The sequence below is a fragment of the Tachysurus fulvidraco genome, chromosome 7, assembly GCF_022655615.1.
Source record: "Tachysurus fulvidraco isolate hzauxx_2018 chromosome 7, HZAU_PFXX_2.0, whole genome shotgun sequence".
In the NCBI taxonomy this organism is placed as follows: domain Eukaryota; kingdom Metazoa; phylum Chordata; class Actinopteri; order Siluriformes; family Bagridae; genus Tachysurus; species Tachysurus fulvidraco.
In genome coordinates, this window is record NC_062524.1 from 23,912,055 (window position 1) to 23,934,554 (window position 22,500).

Below are 22,500 nucleotides of genomic sequence, written 5' to 3' on the forward strand. Positions count from 1 at the left end.
AGCAAAACACATTAGCTACAAAATGAGCTGAATTTCAACACATTCTATAAACAACAGCTTGCTCCAGAAGGTCTTTATTTTACGCTTTACGTTCTTGTTTTGAAGTCGCTGCGGACGTTAGCGGTTTAGTGTGCCGAGAGAGAAGGGCAGAAGGGCACCGCCCTCGAGGGGACGAGGGTTAAGTGTGTGTTCTTTTTTTTTCCCTGAAGGGCATTATGATGACAGCTAGAATAGGAAAGTGTGTATGTGTGTTTGTGTGTGTTTGAGTTCAGTCACATCCATGCAGCACAGAGGGATGGATTGTTGTCTTCAGAGCCATCACCATTATGCTACGAAAAGAAAATAAAGCTATCGTCTGCTTACATTTCTAATTCAGAGCAGAACGCACAATACTGTTTTATAATACTTGATGTAGTTTTACGCAAAAATGTGGGAAGGAAGCATGCGTGTGAAAGGAAGTCAAATCAGCTTCTGAGACGAGTAAACAAACTGCATCCATTTCTATGTCTCACCAAAAAAACTCAGAAGCTCGTAATAACGGCGTTGTGTTGACTTTCATGCGTTTAACTCGTACCTACGATCTTACCTACATCCTGTTTTTCCCAATGCACCATGTTTTCAAGTAACGACACATCCAGCAACACATCCAATCGACAACCCAGAGGCTTTAATCACTTGAGCCACCACTGCCACAATAAACAGCAAGCACAAGACAGCAGGTATATATAAAGAGGGTAATTATAAGGACATTAGGAACAGAGGTGTGCAGGGGCAGAAACAGGAGAAGGATCGGGCTGGGCAAACACAAAACCTAAGGAGAAGCACATGAGAACAAACAATAAATAATGCCCTGCCACACCGCCCTCTAGTGTACTGGCAGGAAACTGTCCAGTAGTCCATAAATACTATAAGACATTATATAATGTGTGTGTGTGTGTGTGTGTGTGTGTGTGTGTGTGTGTGTGTGTGTGTGTGTGTGTGTGTGTGTAGAATTTTTTTCTCTTGGCTTGTACAGAAAGTTCCACTCTTGTTTTCTTGTTTTCTGTTTTATTTTATGTTCATTTCTTTTTATTTTTAAGTCTTTTTATATTCTATAATCTAGGTTATGTATGTAGAAGTTTATTTGAATTCTCTCTCTCTCTCTCTCTCTCTCTCTCTCTCTCTCTCTCTCTCTCTCTCTCTCTCTCTCTCTCTCTCTCTCTCTCTCTCTCTCTCTCTCTCTCTCTCTCTCTGTGTGCAGTGTTAAATATTAGGGTTTTAAACACACACACACCCACACACACACACGCACGCACACACGCACGCACACACACACACACACACACACACACACACACACACACACACACACACACACACACACACACAGTGTAAAGAATGTGCAGATTAAAGAAAAGATAAAAGAGCTGGTCTGGTTGTGTTTTGTATATTAGGATTTCTTTTGTACAGTATTCAGTTTCTCTGATATAGTTGTTTACAAGAAACTGGTAGGGCTGGGAGGATTTCAGTCAAACATGATATTTCATTTGATCATCAAAAATAATTGTTTTTGTTTGTGCTGAACTTTGATGAACAGTAGGCTTATCAGGATGGAGCGTTAGCGCTCGTGCACTCGACAAAGTCTGTAACAGTGCAGTAGGATGCTGCGGGGTGTGAAGCTCTCTGTACATCTGTGAAAGGAAACGAGAATGATGAAATATTAATACGTGGAGCGCGGCATGTGAGGGAACTTCGGCATGTAGAGAGAGTGTTGTGCATTGTCTCGCTTTTCGCTCAGGAATCAACCTCCTACAGTATATATTTCCCAGCCAGAATCCAAAGAAGTTCTCTGAACCTCAGTGCTCCCCCTCCTCCTCCTCCTCCTGGTGAAGCATAATATGATATTTAATATGTACTAAATATCTGGAATAAATATTGCAATTTCAGTGGTACGCTGCGCTTGTTGGTAAATTGCTGCGGCATTTCGGGGGAGCGAAACTCTTTCAGATGTGTGAAACAGTTCCTAGGTGACACGTCTACAGTTATTTTGCTTATCCCTTTCAAACAAACGTCATCAGCAATTTATCAGTAAGAATTCCATTTACTGAATCCTTAACCCTGGGAGTCGCGCCACACGCCCAAAGACGCTCGCGCATTTGTCTTTAGGATACGACCGTTGTGCTCACTGACGGGTGAAATTGAAAAGCATTCTTAGCTATTAAACAAATAGCGCCATGCCATTACATTCAGCCTCCTGTTAGTATTTCAAAATGGCTTCCTCGTACCGAAGGTCCGCCGATTCCCTCGGCCGCAGGATGAAGCGCAGACTCCCCGACTTGCTGATGCGTGCGTTATATTCCATTAATATTCCATCGTCAGTGTACTTACACTGGTCCGAGCATGAGGTTCAATTACATGTTCCATTTGAGACCATTAGCAAATACATTACACTGCAAGCTACGCTAGCCACAGTTATAAATACTACACTGATAATGCTTATCGACGTCGATGGAACAACTTCAGCAAATTGTGGCGATGTAGATCGTGGCGCAACTCGTGGAGGTGTACTAGTGTGACCCGGATGATATTTCTTAGCTAAGTGACTTCCATATTAAATAAAACTTTATTAGTATAGAGTATGGAGTGGAAAGAAAAAAAAGCTACGCTAGAAGGGCAGCTTGTTGAATATGACTCCTTACTCTAGAAACTTCCAACAAGTGAAAGCGTGCCATCACGAAGATTAGAGATGCTTAGCTAACATTGATGGAAATTATGCATAACTTTTTCTACAACGGCTTTCTGGTTTCTCGGTGACATGCACGACAATATTTGTCTGTTTGTCTTTGTTTGTTTGTTTTGGCTAATTGTTGTAAATACGCTATGAGCATGCTTCATACTGTATCGATCCGTTTCCTAAAATGACAGGTTTATCACATCATAATAGTACATCATTTATTTCCTTAGCTTCTGAAGAAATTCAGACGTTTTGACATCCTGGCATTCACACTAAGAATCGAAACAGAACCTCATATCGACAAACATCTATGTTCATTCTGTCAGTAGTAGGAGTACGGTTCTTATGACAGCATCTGAGGCATCCAGACATTGTACCAGCTCCGATCGTCTTCCGTGCAATGAAGATTTTGGACCTCCACTGAGATGAGGCTGACTCTATGAAAATCCTGAGACATCTACAGATCTACCAGCTCCAGTTGGGCTCTATGATACCAAGAGGTGATCTGAACTCCATGTGATCTTTACACCAATTCAATACTTGTTTGGCTGTATATTTGTAATCTCACCCCCAGTTCCACCCATATGAGGATGGGTTGCCCTTTGAGTCTGGTTCCTCTCAAGGTTTCTTCCTTTACCAATATAAGGGAGTTTTTCCTTGCCACTGCTGCCTGAGTCACCTCAGACTTGCTCATTGGGGATAAATACATACACACATACATACATACATACATACATACATACATACATACATACATACATACATATATACATACACACTGTGAACTATATATATCTGAATTTTTTGCCATATTAATTCTTTTTTTCTCCTTATGTTTAACTTCTGTTCTATGTTTATGTTCTGTAAAGCTGCTTTGAGACGAAGCCCATTGTAAAAAGCGCTACAAATAAACTTGAATTGAATTTAATTGAATTGAACAGCTCGTAAATGTTGGATTAAATGTTTGTGCGTGAAATGCAAAAGCATTGTCCGGTGGATTTAGAGTTTATACTCGTATATGTAGCCTGGAGGGTCGATGTGAAAAGCTTACGGAATCATTTTTCCACATACAGCATCAGGGCCTTGTAGCCACGCCCCTTTTTCTGCTACATAAGCAAAACTGCAAGCATAAAACGCATGAAGGGTCTAAAATTGTGCATTGTGTTTTCGGACACAGCTTATGATGTGAAGTAAATTGTGCGTTTGTTTGCTGTCCCAGAATGCCTTAGTTTGAACGACAGGATAGATTTAACAGTTGGTGTCGTCCTGGAAATAAAGTAAAATAATATAATAGCTAAAAAATAAAGATAATATAAAGATAGATAGATAGATAGATAGATAGATAGATAGATAGATAGATAGATAGATAGATAGATAGATAGATAGATAGATAGATAGATAGAAATAAAATAATGATGTTTATTTCAGTGAAACTCCGGCCGGTTAAGTCGTGATTTCAAGGTCACCTTTTCTTTCTTTCTTTCTTTCTTTCTTTCTTTCTTTCTTTCTTTCTCTCTCTCTCTCTCTCTCTCTCTCTCTCTCTCTCTCTCTCTCTCTCTCTCTCTGTGATTTCGATCTCGCTCATCAATATCCTGTGCCTTCTTTTTTATCCCACTCGAGCGTGTCAGTTTCACAAAGGTAAGGGTCGACATCGATAGCAGCAAAAATTGTCTCCATCGCTCACGCCGTCAAGATCGATGTACTGTTTCGTAACGTGAGAGACACCATAACCTTGACAGGATGTAAATCATTCTGGATTAGACGCTTTAGTGTTTAATTGGTGAAGAGTAGAGCGTAATAGGAATACCGAGAGCCTGACGAGCTCCTATTCTGTAGCATCGTCAAAGGTGTGGGAAAAGAAGCGTCCTGTATTAATCGGTGTCTATATTTCCCAAGGTGTATATTTTAGCGATGCTTCATATCAGACATGGACCTGTGTAATATTCAAGCCGTTCCGCCAAACGTAGAGTCGCCCTGAGAAACGCCATGAGAAGAGATCGTTGATAACCATCGCTTGGCTCTACAGTACCACAGGTCTGATGTTGAGAAGAAGGTCAGCTTTGGCTCCAATAAGTCACTCTCATTTTGTGTACAGATCGATACGTCCTTTAGTGGATTCTCACGCTGGAGATCATAACGTCCATGATGGACGACGAGGTCGGGATGTCTATAGAGCAATCGAACAGTCACAGATACACGGCTGCGTCGATCTATAGATTTCTTTCCTTCACTATGGCCGTATTTGGCACTTCTGCTCTCGTTATACAGTATGCTACAATAATACATCCATCATGAATGGTCAGAAGGTGAGGAATATATTTGCAGAACCACACCTACAGACGTGGAATACACACGGCCTCTGATGGTTTGCTCTGGGATCTGGCACCATGATTGAACCTCTGTACATCAGACTCATTTGTCCAGCACATCTCTGGCAGCCGGTGCAACACCTTAAGCTCTTCTTTGTGTTCCTTGAAGGTTTTAATGTTTAGGTTTTAATGTTTAGACATGTGTGTGTGTGTGTGTGTGTGTGTGTGTGTGTGTGTGTGTAAAAGCCTTAAGCAGCTAATCTTCCATTAACATTTACAGCATTTGGCAAACACCCTTATCCAGAGCGACACTACATTATTTACATTATCTCATTTTTATACAGCTGAGCAATCGAGGGTTAAGGACCTTGCTCAGGGGCCCAACAGTGGCAGCTTGGTGGACCTGGGATCGAACTCACAACCTTCCAAATGGTAGCCCAACACCTGAACCACTAGGCTGCCAGGTCGTATGGAACGTATTTATTCTTTTTTTTTTTTAAGATCGATAACCATGTAGAATTCACCACTGCAATTACCGAGAGCTCTACACACGCTGGTAACGAATCTCGAAGATCGATCGCAATCGCCAGCGTAATTACAGTAGCTGGATCTCTCTCTGATGCTCATCTCTTCCATTCGGTCCGTGAGCGAAACGTTCACCAACAGCTTAGATGTAATGTGTCTGTCTGTGTTTTCCCCTTGTTTCTGTCTGCCGTCTCTCCCTGATGTTAATTGTTGACCCCGCCCACCTATCTGTTACCATGGACACTAATTACATTCATTCTCTTCCCCAGGTGTTTTGTCTTAGTCCTTGTCTGTCTCTGTTTTGTGATTGGTTCTCGTTCTCCATATATACTCTGTCTGTTCACTTCAATGTTGTTGGTCGTTTTTGGTGTTGGTGTGTGCATGTCCATGTTCCCGTTCCCGTTTCCTGTTTGTTCCGCGTTGCCTGCCTGTTTGTTTGTGTTTTGTTTAGTAAAAACCTTTAAACTGCGTTTGGATCCTCACCCGCTTTTGTTTCACCGTGTCACTTCGTGACAGAACGACCAACCCCCAATGGATCCAGCAGAACTCCTGTTTTGCCTACGTCAGGAGGACGCCCCAGTTGAGGAGTACACGGAGGTATTCTTGGACCTGTGCAGCGAGGTCAACTTCGATGAGAAGGCGCTCAAAGACATTTTTAAGCACGGACTAAGGGAGATCCTGCGGTATTTGATGCCGTCTACCAGAGAAATAAAGACATTCTCGGAGTTCGTCAACTTGGCGTTGCTCCTGGACGGGTCCACGCTGAGCGTGAGCACTGTAGAGACGGAAGCCGGCCGTAAGTATTTTTTTGGGGGGGGCAGCAAGCATCGGGATCCGTGGGCCACAGAGTGGAATCAGCCACGGACGCCCGAATGCTCCACAGTGCCTCCGCCCAGACCAGTCCCGTGCACATCAGTGATTGAGCCAGTTCCCATGGCTACCGTACCGGCGAGCTCGGCTGAGGTCCGTGCTAACCGGCTGGTCTCCAAACTGGCGGATACCCCGATGAGGTCGGCTCGGGCGGCCGGCATCCCTAAGCCGCCAGCTGGACCAGCCGGGTTGCCGGAACCAGCCGGGTCGCCGGAACCGACCGGGTCGACGGAACCTGCCGAACCGACCGGGTCGATGGAACCGACTGGGTCGATGGAACCTGCCGAACCGACCGGGTCGACGGAACCGACCGGGTCGACGGAACCTGCCGAACCGACCGGGTCGACGGAACCGACCGGGCCGAAGGAACCGACCGGGTCGAAGGAACCTGCCGAACCGACCGGGTCGACGGAACCGACCGGGTCGAAGGAACCTGCAGAACCGTCCGGGTCGACGGAACCGACCGGGCCGAAGGAACCTGCAGAACCGTCCGGGTCGACGGAACCGACCGGGCCGAAGGAACCTGCCGAACCGTCCGGGTCGATGGAACCTGCCGAACCGACCGGGTCGACGGAACCGACCGGGTCGACGGAACCTGCTGAACCGACCGGGTCGACGGAACCTGCAGGGTCGACAGAACCTGCCGAACCGACCGGGTCGACGGAACCTGCAGAGTCGGCGGGACCTGCCGAACCGACCAGGTCGACGGAACCTGCCGAACCGACCGGGTCGACGGAACCGGCCGAGCTGACGGAACCAGCCGAATCGGCCGGGTCGACCGAAGTGACTGAGTCAGAGGACGCCATCATGACACCCAAACTACCTGAACTCTCTGCCTGGCCTGAACCTATGCATGTTTCTGTTTTCCTGTGTTTTGCTTCGCTGGACTTGCCAGCCCTTCTACCTCCTGTCCCTGTTCATAGGCCCAAAGCACCACCCTGGCTGCCAACTCCGTTCTGGTCTCTGGCTCCGCCTCCAGCACCACCCTGGTCTCTGGTCCTGCTCTGGCCTCCGGCTCCGCCTCCAGCACCACCCTGGTCTCCGGTCCTGCTCTGGTCTCTGGCTCCGCCTCCAGCACCACCCTTGTCCCCGGTCCTGCTCTGGTCTCTGGCTCCGCCTCCAGCACCGCCCTGGCCTCCTGTTCTCCCGGCGCCGCCCTGGCCTCCTGTTCTCCCGGCGCCGCCCTGGCCTCCTGTTCTCCCGGCGCCGCCCTGGCCTCCGGCTCTGCCGGCGCCGCCCTGGCCTCCGGCTCTGCCGGCGCCGCCCCGGCCCCCGGCTCGCCTGGCGCCACCCCGGCCTCCTGCTCGGCGGGCGCCACCACTACACGAACCCGACCCGCCCTCCCACCCTGGTTGCGCCTTCGCTCCACTCGCCTGAACTGGGTTTTGTGGACTTGGGAGCGTCTGGAAGCCGCTCGTTGGGGGGGGGGCTCTGTAATGTGTCTGTCTGTGTTTTCCCCTTGTTTCTGTCTGCCGTCTCTCCCTGATGAAGACTAGAAGACTGCGTCATATTAAGACCATGGAACCTGTACAGTATTTCTTTCGCATGAATCTTATCCAGTTCACTTTTCAATCCTTTACTGAGGGTTACGATGAGTTCCCTTTAAAGTGTGAAGTACTATGGAACTATATTAAATATGAAATATTCAGCAGGGCCAACATATTTTCATAAATCTAAAATATTAATGGGAGAAAAAATAATAAAATAAAAAAAAAGCACTAAGGGAAAACCTTTGAGTGGCATGTGAATGAGATGTGGAGATTTTTGTTACCAGGGCAACCAGAAAAAATAAATAAATAAATAGTGCTTTGGAAAAGTAAAAGCATTTTAATTTCTTAAGTTTCAAAAAAATGTAAAAAATAACAAAAAAAAAACCTTGCTTTGTGAGCGTTTACTGTTAATGTTACTTTAACAGAATAGAAAAAATTACATCGTTCCAAAAACAAAACAATAAATAAATAAATAAATAAATAAATAAATAAATAAATAAATAAAGCAAGCTCAGGAAATGGTGTTAAAGAAACTGCTGCAAAACCTCATTATATTTTAAAACAGAAAAATATTTTGAATAATTTTATCACATTCGCCAAGCATTTCTCAAAAAATAAATAAATAAAATCTAGTATCAGATTTGAACATTCAGCCTGTTTTGCTTCTCTTTGCATCAAATTAGCAGAAATATGTTTCGCTAGTAACAAGGAAGTATTTCAAGCCTGAAATTGGTGCAGCAGGATTTTTAATCGTTAATATTTGTTTTGTTATCGTCTTATAATTGAAAACGCGAGAGGAATTTGACTCGATGCGAGGTCGGTTTTACTCGGCAGTGTTAGTAGCTGCTTTTTAATTAGCATGCTGACTCCAGCTTCGTTTTGCAAGGCGGCACGTTCCAGCGCACTGAAAGATGCCGAGAAGGATGCGGACATGAAGACGGAGAGTTTAGGCCCGACTCCTTGTCGTATCTGATAGGCTTTTTACACCTGGTCACTTCATGCGTTTTCTGTGATCAGATAGCTATCCGATGGTAAAAAGACCAGGTCTAAATGCCCTCCGAAACGGTTTCGAGACAGATATAAATCCTATCGTTCGAACCCCTTCAGGACGTGGTCTGGGATGCGTTTCAGATGAAACTGGACAGGTGTAAATAAATGTGGTTGTTTAAGCCACATACGTCAGCGCTATACTCCTCCCAAAAGGAAGTACGTCACTCGCGAGTGATCTTTCACCCAGGCGTCTCGTTGGGTCTTAAAACGCGCTGCTGCCGCCAGCGAAAATGCAGCAAACAGTAAAAGCTTTTTTTTTAGCAAAACCGTAGTGACGAGGTTTTTTTTGTCTTCTTTTTGATAGCATTCTGAAAACCGCATACACCAAAGCGTGTTCCATTTCAATTACCCCGGAAATGAGGTAAAATATATTTGCATTTTGGGCGGGAGTAGAAAGATCGGATCGATATCCGATTCGCCGAGACGCATTTATCTGGCCTAATGTAAATGGAACAGTTTTAACAACTCAGATAGCTATCGGATCAGAGACAACACATGAAGTGACCAGGTATAAAAAGGCCATGAGAGCAAACCAGGATTCAGTAAGGCAGTATGTGAGGACTCTAAAGCTGAATGCATTTTTCACAAGGACTGCAGGCTTTTTTCGGGTGCATTAAAGTAAATAATTCAGAAAGAACATAAATTACCGTCACCTCTCACCATTCTGCTGTCCTGCACATAAACTCGGCTGGGGCAATTAGGAAAACTTCCTGTCTGCTTAAATCGGCACGCGATCGCTAAGCTAAATGCGCAGAGCCGTGCGTTTTTCAGAGCACTTTCCTCCACCGTGCCACTTTTCCCGGTTGCTCAAATTGCCAAGTTAATTATTCGGCTATTTTGCAGCAGCTTCGTTGGTTTTTGAGGCCTGACAGGTCTGAGAGGTGCGGCATGTGGCTGGCAGCCTGCGCGAGTGATTGCTGATAATAACCGACATTAACTGCGACGGAGTGAATTCATCTTTTTAAAGCACTTTAAACCGGATAGTTTTATGGACACGGGCATTCTTCATTTCGAGCTTGGCACATTTTATACAGCTGAGGATAAGATAATGGCAAAAAATGTTGAATTGCTGATTGGACGAAGAGAAAGCAGGGATGAGAACATTGCTGACCGCTCATACATGTTACACTAGTTTATTATTATTATTATTATTATTATTATTATTATTATTATTATTATTATTATTATTATTGCTAATGAAGCAGTGATTTGTAATAAAGGCTGAGACAAGTGGGCGTGGCTTAAACTAGAGACTATCAGGTTAATTTCTTTCTCTATGCACGAGTCCTTTAAACATCTATGTCCTGGTTTTAGCAGTGTGGGAGTCAGTGAGTGAGTGAGGGACTAAAAGAGTGAGCGAGCGAATGAACGAAGGAACGAATGAAGGAACGTACATTAGTAGCCAGGTCCATGACGTGCTGGTGTGGCATATGTGCTGCAAGCAGAAAAGTGAAAAGACACTGAAAGGTCACTGCTATAACCCATAATCTCCCTTTGGCTTATTAAAACTAGAGAATATCAAATACCACTCGTGCAGACGAGCGACGACTACAACTCTATTCTTTTGCCTTTCTCTGTCTCCTTTCTTTAGGGATTAGTGTGTGTGTGTGTGTGTGTGTGTGTGTGTGTGTGTGTGTGTGTGTGTGTGTGTGTGTGTGTGTGTGTGTGTGTGTGTGTGTGTGTGTGTGTGTGTGTGTGTGTGTGTGTGTTTGGGGATTAGTTGTAAAGTTAGACTCTCTCTCTGGTTATGGATTAGTAGTGAGATTATAGTCTGTGTGTGTGTGTGTGTGTGTGTGTGTGTGTGTGTGTGTGTGTGTGTGTGTGTGTGTGTGTGTGTGTGTGTTTGTGTGTGTGTGTGTGTGTGTGTGTGTGTGTGTGTGTGTGTGTGTGTGTGTGTGTGTGTGTGTGTGTGAGAGAGAGAGAGATTGGGGATTGGTTGTAAAGCTAAACTGTCTCTCTCTGGTTAGGGATTACTAGTGAGATTATAGTCTGTGTGTGTGTGTGTGTGTGTGTGTGTGTGTGTGTGTGTGTGTGTGTGTGTGTGTGTGTGTGTGTGTGTGTGTGAGAGAGAGAGATTGGGGATTGGTTGTAAAGCTAAACTGTCTCTCTCTGGTTAGGGATTACTAGTGAGATTATAGTCTGTGTCTGTGTGTGTGTGTGTGTGTGTGTGTGTGTGTGTGTGTGTGTGTGTGTGTGTGTGTGTGTGTGTGTGTGTGTGTGTGTTTGGGGAGTAGTTGTGATGATATACTCTCTCTGTTGTTAGAGTCAGTCTCTCTATTTGACTATCTCTCTGTGGCTAGGGATTAGTTGTGGTTATAGATTAGTACTGAAATTAGAGTCTCTCTCTCTCTCTCTCTCTCTCTCTCTCTCTCTCTCTCTCTCTCTCTCATATTTAACACACCTCATTAACTCTATTAGATTCATTCACAAACCCTGCAGTATTTCGTTTCTAACTAGCCTCCTAATTTCTTTTCACGCTAACCTCCTAACTTTTCCCGACCCTTTGTGAATACGGGGCATCTTTTAAACGGCTGATAAACAGAAACACTGGCCGGACTATAAGTGTGGGCGAAGGCCAAGCTAACCAATTACAAACAGCAGTTATGTTATTAGTCTACTGTTAATATTTCAAAGTTTTGCTCGCCAATTAACACGTTTATTCGGGTTGTTCGGCTTAATTCCCGTAGATCCGTGTTCGCCTGTGATCCTTGTGAAGTGACATCTAAGAAGACTACTGAGAACATGCTGTTAATATGAAAAGTAATAATAATAATAATAATAATGAATGCAGTATACATATACTAAATAAATAAATAAATAAATAAATAAATAAATAATGCAGTAAACAGGAAATCAAAAAGATGTACAGAGATGCTACATTCGCTTCTTATATAAATGTGCTTAGTGAAATTTTACATGATGACACGCGTCTTTGTTTCTCAAGCTAGTCAACTGAATCATATGTGTGTCCAAATGAAAGTAAAATAAAAATAAAAAAATCTGTATGAACGTACAGTACATACTCTCTCGGTGATATATTTTTATGTTCTTTCAGACAACAAAACATGCAAACAGACAGTAATTACAACTTCTGATGTGTGCATGAAGGCAGTATAACTCATTCCATCCTGTGCAAAGTTCCCACAGCGTACTGTGTACTCTAGGTTGCCAGATCTCCATTTGGTACACCCCACTACACAGTATTACAAGATGGCAGTTTAAATGCATTTCCAATGCTGTCATTTAAAATGTCAAGAGCATTCCAAATCAAGAAATAACAACACCAGTAGGTGTCGGAGGTGTAGGTTTAGACTTTGAAAGCTAAAATAAAGAAGGACATCTGTAAACGTGAAAGCATTTTTTTATTGTTATTTATTTATTTTTTTATTGAATATATTGTCAGAGAGAAAATGAGAAAATATTACTCTCTGAATTCCTTTGGCACTGCCACAGTTTCAGACCTGGTGACAGATTCGATTGTTTGAGACTAGATGACGAACTGCAAGAAGCGGCAACACAGGCAGAGATACAGACAGACAGACAGACAGACAGACAGACAGACAGAATTGAGATGTACTGAACCAGAAAGTGACCACACACAATGAAAGTGTCCTGTCGGAAAACAATATTGCAGCCAGAGTTTTAATAACAACATACTGTGGGGTATATGAGGCTCAATAATACTGCATTCTGGTCTATATCACAGGAAGATATATATTTAGATATATAGGGTATGCAAAAGTTTAAGAACCGCCGACAATTTCCATGATTTTCATTCGTTCATTCATTTTCTACCGCATTATCCCAACTTCTCGGGGCCTGTGCCTATCTCAGGCGTCACCCTGGACGGAGTGCCAACCCATCGCAGGGCACACACACACTCTCATTCACTCACGCAATCACACACTACGGACAATTTCCCAGAGATGCCAAACAACCTACCATGCATGTCTTTTGACCGGGGGAGGAAACCGGAGTACCCGGAGGAAACCCCCGAGGCACGGGGAGAACATGCAAACTCCACATACACAAGGCGGCGGCAGGAATCGAACCCCCAACCCTGGAGGTGTGAGGCAAACTTCCTAACCATTAACAGAAAATTCGCAATATGCATTGAAACGAAATTAGACAGGTGCATAAATTTGGGCACCCTAACAGAAAAAAATCACATCAATATTTACAGTAGCAGAGCCTTCTTTAGTGGAAAAAACACCCTCTAGACGCTTCCTATAGCCTGTAATGAGTGTCTGATTTCTGGATGAATGTATTTTGGACCATACCTCCTTACAAAACATCTCCAGTTCAGTTAAGTTTGATGGTTGCGTGAGCATGGACAACCCGCTTCAAATCACCCCACAGATGTTCAGTGATATTCAGGTCTGGGGACTGGGATGGCCATTCCAGAACATTGTACTTGTTCCTCTGCATAAATGCCAGAGTACATTTTGAGCAGTGTTTTGGGTTGTTGTCTTGTTGAAATACCCAGCCTCGGCGTAACTTCAACTTTGTCACTGATTCCTCAACATTATTCTCAAGAATCTGCTGATATTGAATGAAATCCATGCGACCCTCAACTTTAACCAGATTCCCAGTACTGACACTGGCCACACAGCCCCACAGCATGATGGAACATCCACCAAATTTTACTGTGGGTAGCAAGTGTTTTTCTTGGAATGCTGTGTTCTTTTGTCGCCATGCAGAACGCCCCTTGTTATGACCAAATAACTCAATCTTTCTTTCATCACTCCACAGCACCTTATACCGAAATGAAGCTGGCTTGTCCAAATGTGCGTTTGCATACCTCAAGCGACTCCGTTTGTGGCGTGTGTGCAGAAAAGACTTCTTTCACATCACTCTCCCGTACAGCTTCAACATAAATTGTTGAACGTTGCACAGTGACACCATCTGCAGCAAGTTGATGTTGTAGGTCTTTGGAGGTGGTCTGTGGTCTGTTTTTGACCGATCTCACCATCCTTCGCCTTTGCTTCTCCAATATTTTACGTTGCCTGCCACTTCTAGCCTTAACAAGAACTGTGCCTGTGGTCTTCTACTGTATTTCCTCACTCACTATGTTCCTCACAGTGAACACTGACAGGTTATATCTCTGCGATAACTTTTTGTAGCCTTCCCCTAAAACATAATGTTGAACAATCTTTGTTTTCAGTTCATTTGAGAGCTGTTTTGAGGCCTCCATGTTACCACTCTTCAGAGGAAAGTCATAAAAGAACAACAACTTCGAAAAGAAAGGGAACCTCATCCTCATTTAGGTGACAGTAGACAGTAAATAATGTAAATTGAAATAATGTCCTTTTTACAGCGGTTTTATACTTAACACTAATCCAAAGTTCAATTGCACCACTCAGGAACTAAGAACAGTTCAATTCCTTTAAATAGTTCAAGAATAGTTTCTATTCCATAAAGCCCAAACTTCCCATCTCTTCACGATCCTTGGTCATGTACTACAGTGGTCCCCAACCTTTTTTTCGCCACGGACCGGTGAATGTTTGATCATTTTACCGCGGCCCTCTGGGGATGGGGGGTGGCGGCTATACGATTAAATTAAAATAAATTATTTTTATTTAATTGTATTTAAACATGGCTTTTTAACTCACTACAACGCTAAATCAATGAGAACCCTGAGCTTGTTTCTTTGCAATGAGACGGTACCATCTGGGGTAACAGGAGACAATGACATCCGAAGTGTGTTGCTTATGTCCAGTTTATTCTGTTGTTTTGTTTTGGTTGCCATCACTGCAGAAATCCCCGCTTCCACAGATAGCATGTCGGAAATGGCAATAGGGATTTAAGTGCTGCGGTGGCAATCTCAGGGTATTCCGCCATGACTTTAATCCAGAACACTGGCAGAGTTTCTAACTTTCTAACGACGTCTGTTTCATGCTCATTTTTGCTAATTTGTGGGTTAAATTTGAGCAAACACAATATACACGTACACCAAGCACTGTTAAACATGACAAAGTACCGGTGAACAGAGAGAAGAGCGATACACACCTTTCTCCACCAAAGCTACAACACCACTGACTCTTGCAGCCGCTCAGCTCAGCGCCCGATAGCATGATATTTTTCGCATGCGCGGTATTGGTGCGGCTTTAGGTGACGTCTTTCAGCTCCCGGTTAACCTCTCATCCATGGAAAGTCGCACAAACCCGAGAGAAATACACCACAGTAAATAAAATGGAAATAATTTAATTTTCCTTGGGCGGCCCGGTACCATTTGGTCCACGGACCCAGGGGTTGGGGACCACTGATGTACTGTATAAAAATTCGATGTGGTGTTTTTTTAGCGTTTAAATTAAGTTTAACTTGTATAGCCTTTGGTGCAACGTTGTGTTCAGAACACACTGTTATGAGGAGAAGAATGCACACTAATTGTAGCCTTAAACCTGCCATGAAAGCTTTGTAATATCTGGAACTAGTGCTGATGTGTGTTGAATAGCCAGTCAGAGGAATATGAATGCAGTGATCAGGGGCTAATTTAGCACTGTTAGTAAGAGCTGGAGGCAGTAGACCTTTCTTGTTTTGAAGAATAAAATGCTTCACACTCCTTGGTCTCTGATTTGTGCCTGAGCTCACGTTTAACTTTTGTCAAATTTCATATAGGTTTTCTTCATGTATGACTGGGTTTCCTCAGGGCTCACTGGTTTCTTCCAACCTCCCAAAAACATGCTGGTGGCCGTATTAATGGCTCTAAAACTGCAGCACTGTCAATGTGTGTGCCATGCAATTGAATATTCATTGGCATCCCATTCAGAGCGTATTTCCACTTCACTAACAGCGTTTTCAGAATTTGCTGGAAGCTTTACGCATCTGTGAGAGAAACATTTGTATATTAAACATTTTGTGAAAGCTTTTAGACTAATCTTATCTACAGTAAATGATCTCTGTATTTGTTTCTGTGTGTGCGTGAGAGAGAGAGTCCTCCAATATCTGAACTTTACATATCCATCAAACTGTCACTCAGTCTTTTCATTTCTTGCTTTAAGAACTAACCACTCTATCATCCCGCTCGCTCTCGCCTCTCGCTCTCCCCCTCGTGCTCTCTCTCGCATGCTGCTTTGTAGAATAATTATTTTTACTATCAGCGGTTTGCGTCTGTGATGGTAATCTGATTCGACCTATTAAATGGGAGTGTTTATATTCGCCGCCTCCTCGTGTGTTCGTCGGGAACGTGTTTAGAGTTGCAGAGAGTTCGATGGGATTGATTTGGACCGAGGCTGTAATTTCATGCTCGTGCTCTGTGCATGTGGGTGTGAGTGCAAGCACCAAGCCTATAAAAGGCATCCTTAACAGTCGAGTGCAGGTTGGACGATGCTCGTCATCCGAGCTGTGGATTTAATATTCCGTGCTATGACGGGCCATCTTCATAATACTGAACGTGTTAATGAATTCTTTTTCATACAAAATGTGCATAATTGTTTTAAAGGTTATCTAGGAGGGGATTTTTAGAAGGAGTCTCTAGTTCCGGTGCTTTTTAACAGTAACAGGTAAATTTGTAATTGAAATACTTCTTATGAAGGCTGTATGTAGAATAGCTAACGTCTTATAATGCAGTCGTATCAAGTTATACACGTTGCTGCATTTGTTTTAAATGGTATCAAAGCAATATCTAAAACACTATTGTTAGCAGAACACATCGTATACGTAAGTAGTGCGCGTAACACTATGACGTCATAAAACGTGTTCAACAACATCTGCCTAATTATACTTAAATTTATATATAGAATTATAATGAGTTATAACTGACAATAAATATTTATTTTTAATTTATTATCTTCCCTTTCGGAACACCCCCCCCAATATTTATTTATTAATTCATTCATTTATTTATTGGTTTAAATTAATTTGATTTTTGTGTTTTTTCAAATCCTATTGATTTTTTTTTACTAAATGTTTTATTTATTTCTTTTCCTAAATAAGCAATAAAAGAAAATAAACACTTTAATAAAAATAAAAAATGAATAAATAAATGAAAAAAATATTTTTATATTTCAATAAAAAAAAATCTTCAATTTATTTTCAAAACTTCGCACTTGTTTTCTTTTTTAAAATACGTTTGTTTGTTTGTGTTTTGTTTAAATTGTGCTCTTTTTTCAAGAAGTTAACCCCCAAAAGTGTCATAGCTTTTATATCCCTTCTCCCAGGTGTTACGTCGACTTGATTTTGAATTTGTTTTTAAAACCTGATGAAATGAACAGGTAGATTCATCTCTGTAGTAATGAAGGCTTCACACCGGTGTTATAAAGCTTCAGGAACATCACCACAGAGTAAAGCTGTAATTTTCTGTACACACTCTTTCTGTCCTCTTGTCTCTCATCTACTGTATGATCCTCTGTCTTACAAGCAGCAATCAATCCACCGCTTGTTGCTTACAGTATGAAATCTAGTTCCTTGTGCTTAATACATCACTGAAAATTGTTTCTTCGCTCCATTTCCCTGCAGCGTGTTCTCCTTACATCAGCACTTAGACTGTTAGACTGTTTTACGCTGCCACAGAATCAGATTTCTGTTAACAACTCTCTCTCTCTCTCTCTCTCTCTCTCTCTCTCTCTCTCTCTCTCTCTCTCTCTCTGATGTTACAGCTGAGTAACTCTGTTTTTTTCTGTAACTCGATCTGTAAAATAAGATGGGATTTTTCTACCTCATAACCTCCCTGACATTTTACAGGGCATACGATTAGTAAATAAGTTCCGATGTGAGGGAGGGATTCGGTTGTAAACCCAAACTCTGTTTAGAAAAAAATATCATTGTAATAAATAGCTACCAGGAGCGATCTACGGGGTCCAAGCATTTTTGTTTGTTTGTATTTTATTTTTTTTTTGCAAATTTCACAACCAGTAGATCCTTTATTTCCAACATATTGTACACAGAACAGTTAAAGGTCCATAGCTGAGCATACTTTTTATGATAGCACAATGCTAAATATGTGAAAAGCCCTGCTGAAAACTGATTGGCTGAAAGGTACCAGGGTTTTTAAAGCAACCCAGTGTTGATTAAAGATCTCTGTACAGATTACCTGGAATTACTGAATAGTTTAACAAATAAACTGAAAACACTATTTTTTTTTTTTTTAGCAGGTAAAGAAGAATCGGTGGCAACGTTCAAAGGCAACGAGTTTTTCTGCTACGACCTGTCCATGACCCCCATCCAGAGCAGCACGGACGAGATCACGCTGTCCTTCCGAACCCTGCAGCGGAATGGCCTCATGCTCCACACGGGCAAGTCTGCCGATTACGTCAACCTGTCGCTGAAGAGTGGCGCCGTCTGGCTCGTCATCAACCTCGGTTCGGGCGCTTTCGAGGCACTCGTCGAACCCGTCAATGGCAAGTTTAACGACAACGCCTGGCACGACGTCAAGGTCACGCGAAACCTGCGGCAGGTAAGAGAACGCACTGATAAGTCCTACATTGCAGGATGCTTCAGAAGCTGATTTTTATCTGTCAAGGACGGCACTTTGGGATACAGTGAGGTTGAAATGAACACGGCAATCTGCAGATCTTGCAATTTTTATTTTCCTTCAGCGATACTGTATATTCAGGTTAAACTCAAGCTGCATTTGGTTGCAAAGTCCATGTTGTTCTTGCCATGTTTTAGCCTCTCTGCTTCCCTAGTGCTTCCCTATATCTTTATTCAGTAACACTTCATGTACAGAGATCAACACCGGACCCTCAGTGTGTTTGATTCAAAACACTCAAAGACTCATGCCTTTAGGACTACATGGACTTTGCTTCCATGAAAACAAAAATTGGACACTGGTACAAATAAATATACACATTTACAAATAAATACACGTTTCTAAAACTCCACCAATACGTTCATGGATATTTTCCGAAATAGTTTTAGTTTTCTATCCACAGAAAGTGTTTTGTCTGACTGGAATCAAAACGTTTTGGAAAATATGGGCACATTTTTGGACCATTTTCAAAACTTTCATTTTACTTTTATTTTTCTAGTAAGCTAAATGTTTTCGAAAACACGTAGCTCAGAGTCAACTTGCTCATAACCGTAACATCCGTTATGTGTGGTTTTCTTTTCTTCATAATCTCGCTTTGTTTCATGAGCCTTACAGAGATTATGGGTAAAACCCATGCAGAAATATTCAACAGTAATCGCTTCTTCTTCTTCCTCGTCGGTCTTCCGCACGTATGAAATCTTCAGTGTGTTCGTATTAGAAAAGGAACATTACATTAACCTTGTGAAATGGAGTCAGATAATTCAGTTATATGGAAAATATAAGTCATCTTTTCACAGAATACATTGAATTCACAGATTTAACCTTCATCTGCACTTATTATCATCACTGGATTTAATGTTAGTTTTCATTTATTAAAGCTGTAGCTAATAAGGTGACCTGCAGATGCTTTGTTTTTTAGTGATGCCTCGTAAAAACGCTTCGTAAAAGCCAACGTGAAAGCTAGCGATGAGAGGAAACACACCTCTAGGGGGCGACGAGTGAATTTATTAAACAGACTGTTAATAAATGTTATTCATTTCCCATCTAGAGGGATGCATTTCAGTTAATAAGGACTCACTCACTAGAACATAACAATATGCACTGCAAGCTGGGATTCTGTTTTTTTTTTTTTTTTTGCAAGCTGGTCTGACAAATGAATGTTATTCTCTTAATTCATTGCAATTGATTTAAATGCAAGTATTCCTTAATTATGATCAGCTATAAGCAGCTATAAGCAGCTATAAGTGGTTTTCCCAAATAGACAAGAAACTAGTGGATGCATAGCTTTGCATATTTTATATTAATTGTTATAAGGTATAGATTATCTAAAGGTATAGATATGATGTAAACTATACAACACATGCAACTAAATAAATAAATAGATAGATAGATAGATAGATAGATAGATAGATAGATAGATAGATAGATAGATAGATAGATAGATAGATAGATAGATAGATAGATAGATAAATAGTCCCAAAAAAAACAAGCAAACAGGAAAGATAGTTACAAACCAGAACACAAATGAATAAGAAAGAAAGAAAGAAAGAAAGAAAGAAAGAAAGAAAGAAAGAAAGAAAGAAAGAAAGAAAGAAAGAAAGAAAGTGATTCCAAAGCATCTACAATTTGAATGTCTGTCGGGACCTACTGGGACCACCAGAGGGGGTATTTTTTTACGTTGAATATTTATATAGATTCCTATTTACCCGATGTTCCACCCTTGAGTCATTGTCATGTTCGAGCAGTACAGTCTGACGCCGTTGTGTTCAGCTTCCCATGTTGTCGTCACGGTCTTGTTACTTGTATTTGTCATGAGTCTTAGTTTTGTTAGTAAAGCAGTGCTTTTATTTCATCCTGCATGTCGGGCTGATTTTCAGTACACGGATGACTGAGGCTACCGCAGCGTTCCGGGTTCCATCCCTGTTTCGTCTCACTATCGTTACAAGGTGTAATCTTCAACCGCAACATTTACAATATTTGCCAGAAATACTTATCTAGAGTGACTTACATTTATTTCATTTATACAGAAGTGGAATTAAGGGTCAAGGGCCTTGCTCAGGGGCCCAGGAGCTGCAGCTTGGTGGCTCTGGGATTTAAACTCACAACCTTACAATCAGTAGTCCAACACCTTAACTAGCAAGCTGAGTATTCAAGACACTGTTGGCTTTCGATGTGGGAAAACTCTGGTTATGAGTTCAAATCTCAGGGCCACAAAGCTGCCACTTCTGGGCCCCTAAGCAAGGCCCTGGGTCTCAATTGGATCATTTTATATCAGACTTCCAACTGGAGATAAAATGATTTATATGTTCATTCGTTGAAGTCTCAAGTCAGGATGCAGCTTTGAAATTTTATTCAAGTTTGATAACTGGCTGAAACAAGCACACAAGCCTAGAATGTGAAATACACACACACACACACACACACACACACACACACACACACACACACACACACACACACACACACACACACTCACAGTTACCAGTTTGCCAGTTGGCGGTGGTAGATAACAGCACAGAGATGCAGTCAATTTCACCAGCGATCGGCTTGCTCGCTCCTCGTGCGTCGGCCTGTTTCGGTAATTGTAATTGGAATGAATGGCTTGTCAGCCCTAATAATAGCTATTGTAATTGTTTGCTATTGCGAAAAAAGTGAAGAGAGAAAACATCGGAGAGAGCGAGTGAGTGAGCAGGGAGGGGGGAAAAAAGGGAAAAAAGAAATCTTTTGTCCAAACACGATTTCATTTACTCTCTCTGTCTCTGTTTTTATTATATGGCAGCTGCATTATGACAAATCGCATCGGGAAAAAAAACCCAAAGAAGCGGAAGCGGAGAAGAGAGAGTTTGACATTATTAAAGTGTGCCTTCTGGAAAAGATAACAAGGACTTTATTAACCAGCTTATGAAAATGGAGAAATGATCTGGTATAAAGTGATAGGATGTAACTTTAGGGGATGTGGGAAGTCTTTGGAGAGAAATATGGGGTTTTTTTTAAAGATGTTTTATTGTAGCTTGGGTTGTGAATATGAACATATGGTGACATCGCACCTGTATGTCTGACGTGCCTGGTTTTTTTTGGATGATGTAAAATTAGCGCAATTTCCCTTCACTCACTCAACCCCACTGAACACCTTTCGGATGGAATGGAACACCAACTGCACCCTAGACCTCCTCCCTTTGTGGCTGAATGACCACAAGTTAGAGGTCTTCTCGGGTCTAAAAAATGTACCCGAACCAAAGTGACCCAAATCACTTTTTACCCGAACCCAACGTGCATATACAGTATATATATATATATATATATATATATATATATATATATATATATATATATATATATATATATATAAAGAAAGACCTGACCCGAGACAAACCCAAAAAAATTTGACCCGAGTCCGACCTGACAGCAATTGTTTTTTAACCTGACTGGACCCGAATGTTACTTTAGTTCAAAATTGATTGACAGGTCTGTTTCAACGAAAATTAGCTTACCGCCAGTCACACGATGTCACAAGTGGTCTTGGCAAACAGAGGAGAGGTTGAAAAAGCACTCGAGTCGATGCACACACACAAGACACAGTAGTCCGGGTCTTCTCGGGTCCGTTCGGTAAAAACCCATTCATTTTAGATTACCCGAGACCCGATGCCGCTATAATTATACCCGACCCGTGTCCGAGGCACACGGGAAACTTTTAGACCCGAACCCGCTCGGGTCTCAGGTCGGACCTCGGGTTCTCGTATCTAAGTGGACCCGTGAAGACCTCTACCACAAATCCCCAAATGCATGCATCCAAAATCTAGGAAAGCCTTCAAATGAGAGTTGGACCACATTACAACAGCATACCTGGGTTTTATTTTGGGCTGGTTTGCCCCCAGGTGGTCCAGTAAGGTTTCCATTCCAGGAGACCAATTACCAACACTGATCCTGGAGGTTTTGGCAAGTGTAGCCATGTAGTGTTGTGCGTCTCTGAGGCGCTATCTTTAGTTAAACATAGAGCGCTGCTTGTAGTTCCAAATTGAAAAGGCAGAAGGCTGGGTAAACTCTGGAGTCTGAGTTTTTGGAGAGGAATCCTTT

General features: G+C 42.3%; 1 protein-coding gene across 16 annotated transcripts in view; it reads left to right on the top strand.

Annotated features, from left to right (window-relative positions):
• The window catches only part of nrxn2b (neurexin 2b), a 579,761-nt gene that overhangs the window by 259,106 nt on the left and 298,155 nt on the right, over positions 1-22,500 (top strand). For all 16 annotated transcript variants that reach the window (XM_047816422.1, XM_047816432.1, XM_047816433.1 and 13 more), the window contains one exon: positions 18,047-18,351. In XM_047816422.1, coding sequence (XP_047672378.1) covers positions 18,047-18,351 — 305 coding nt within the window. The remainder of the gene's footprint in view (positions 1-18,046; positions 18,352-22,500) is intronic.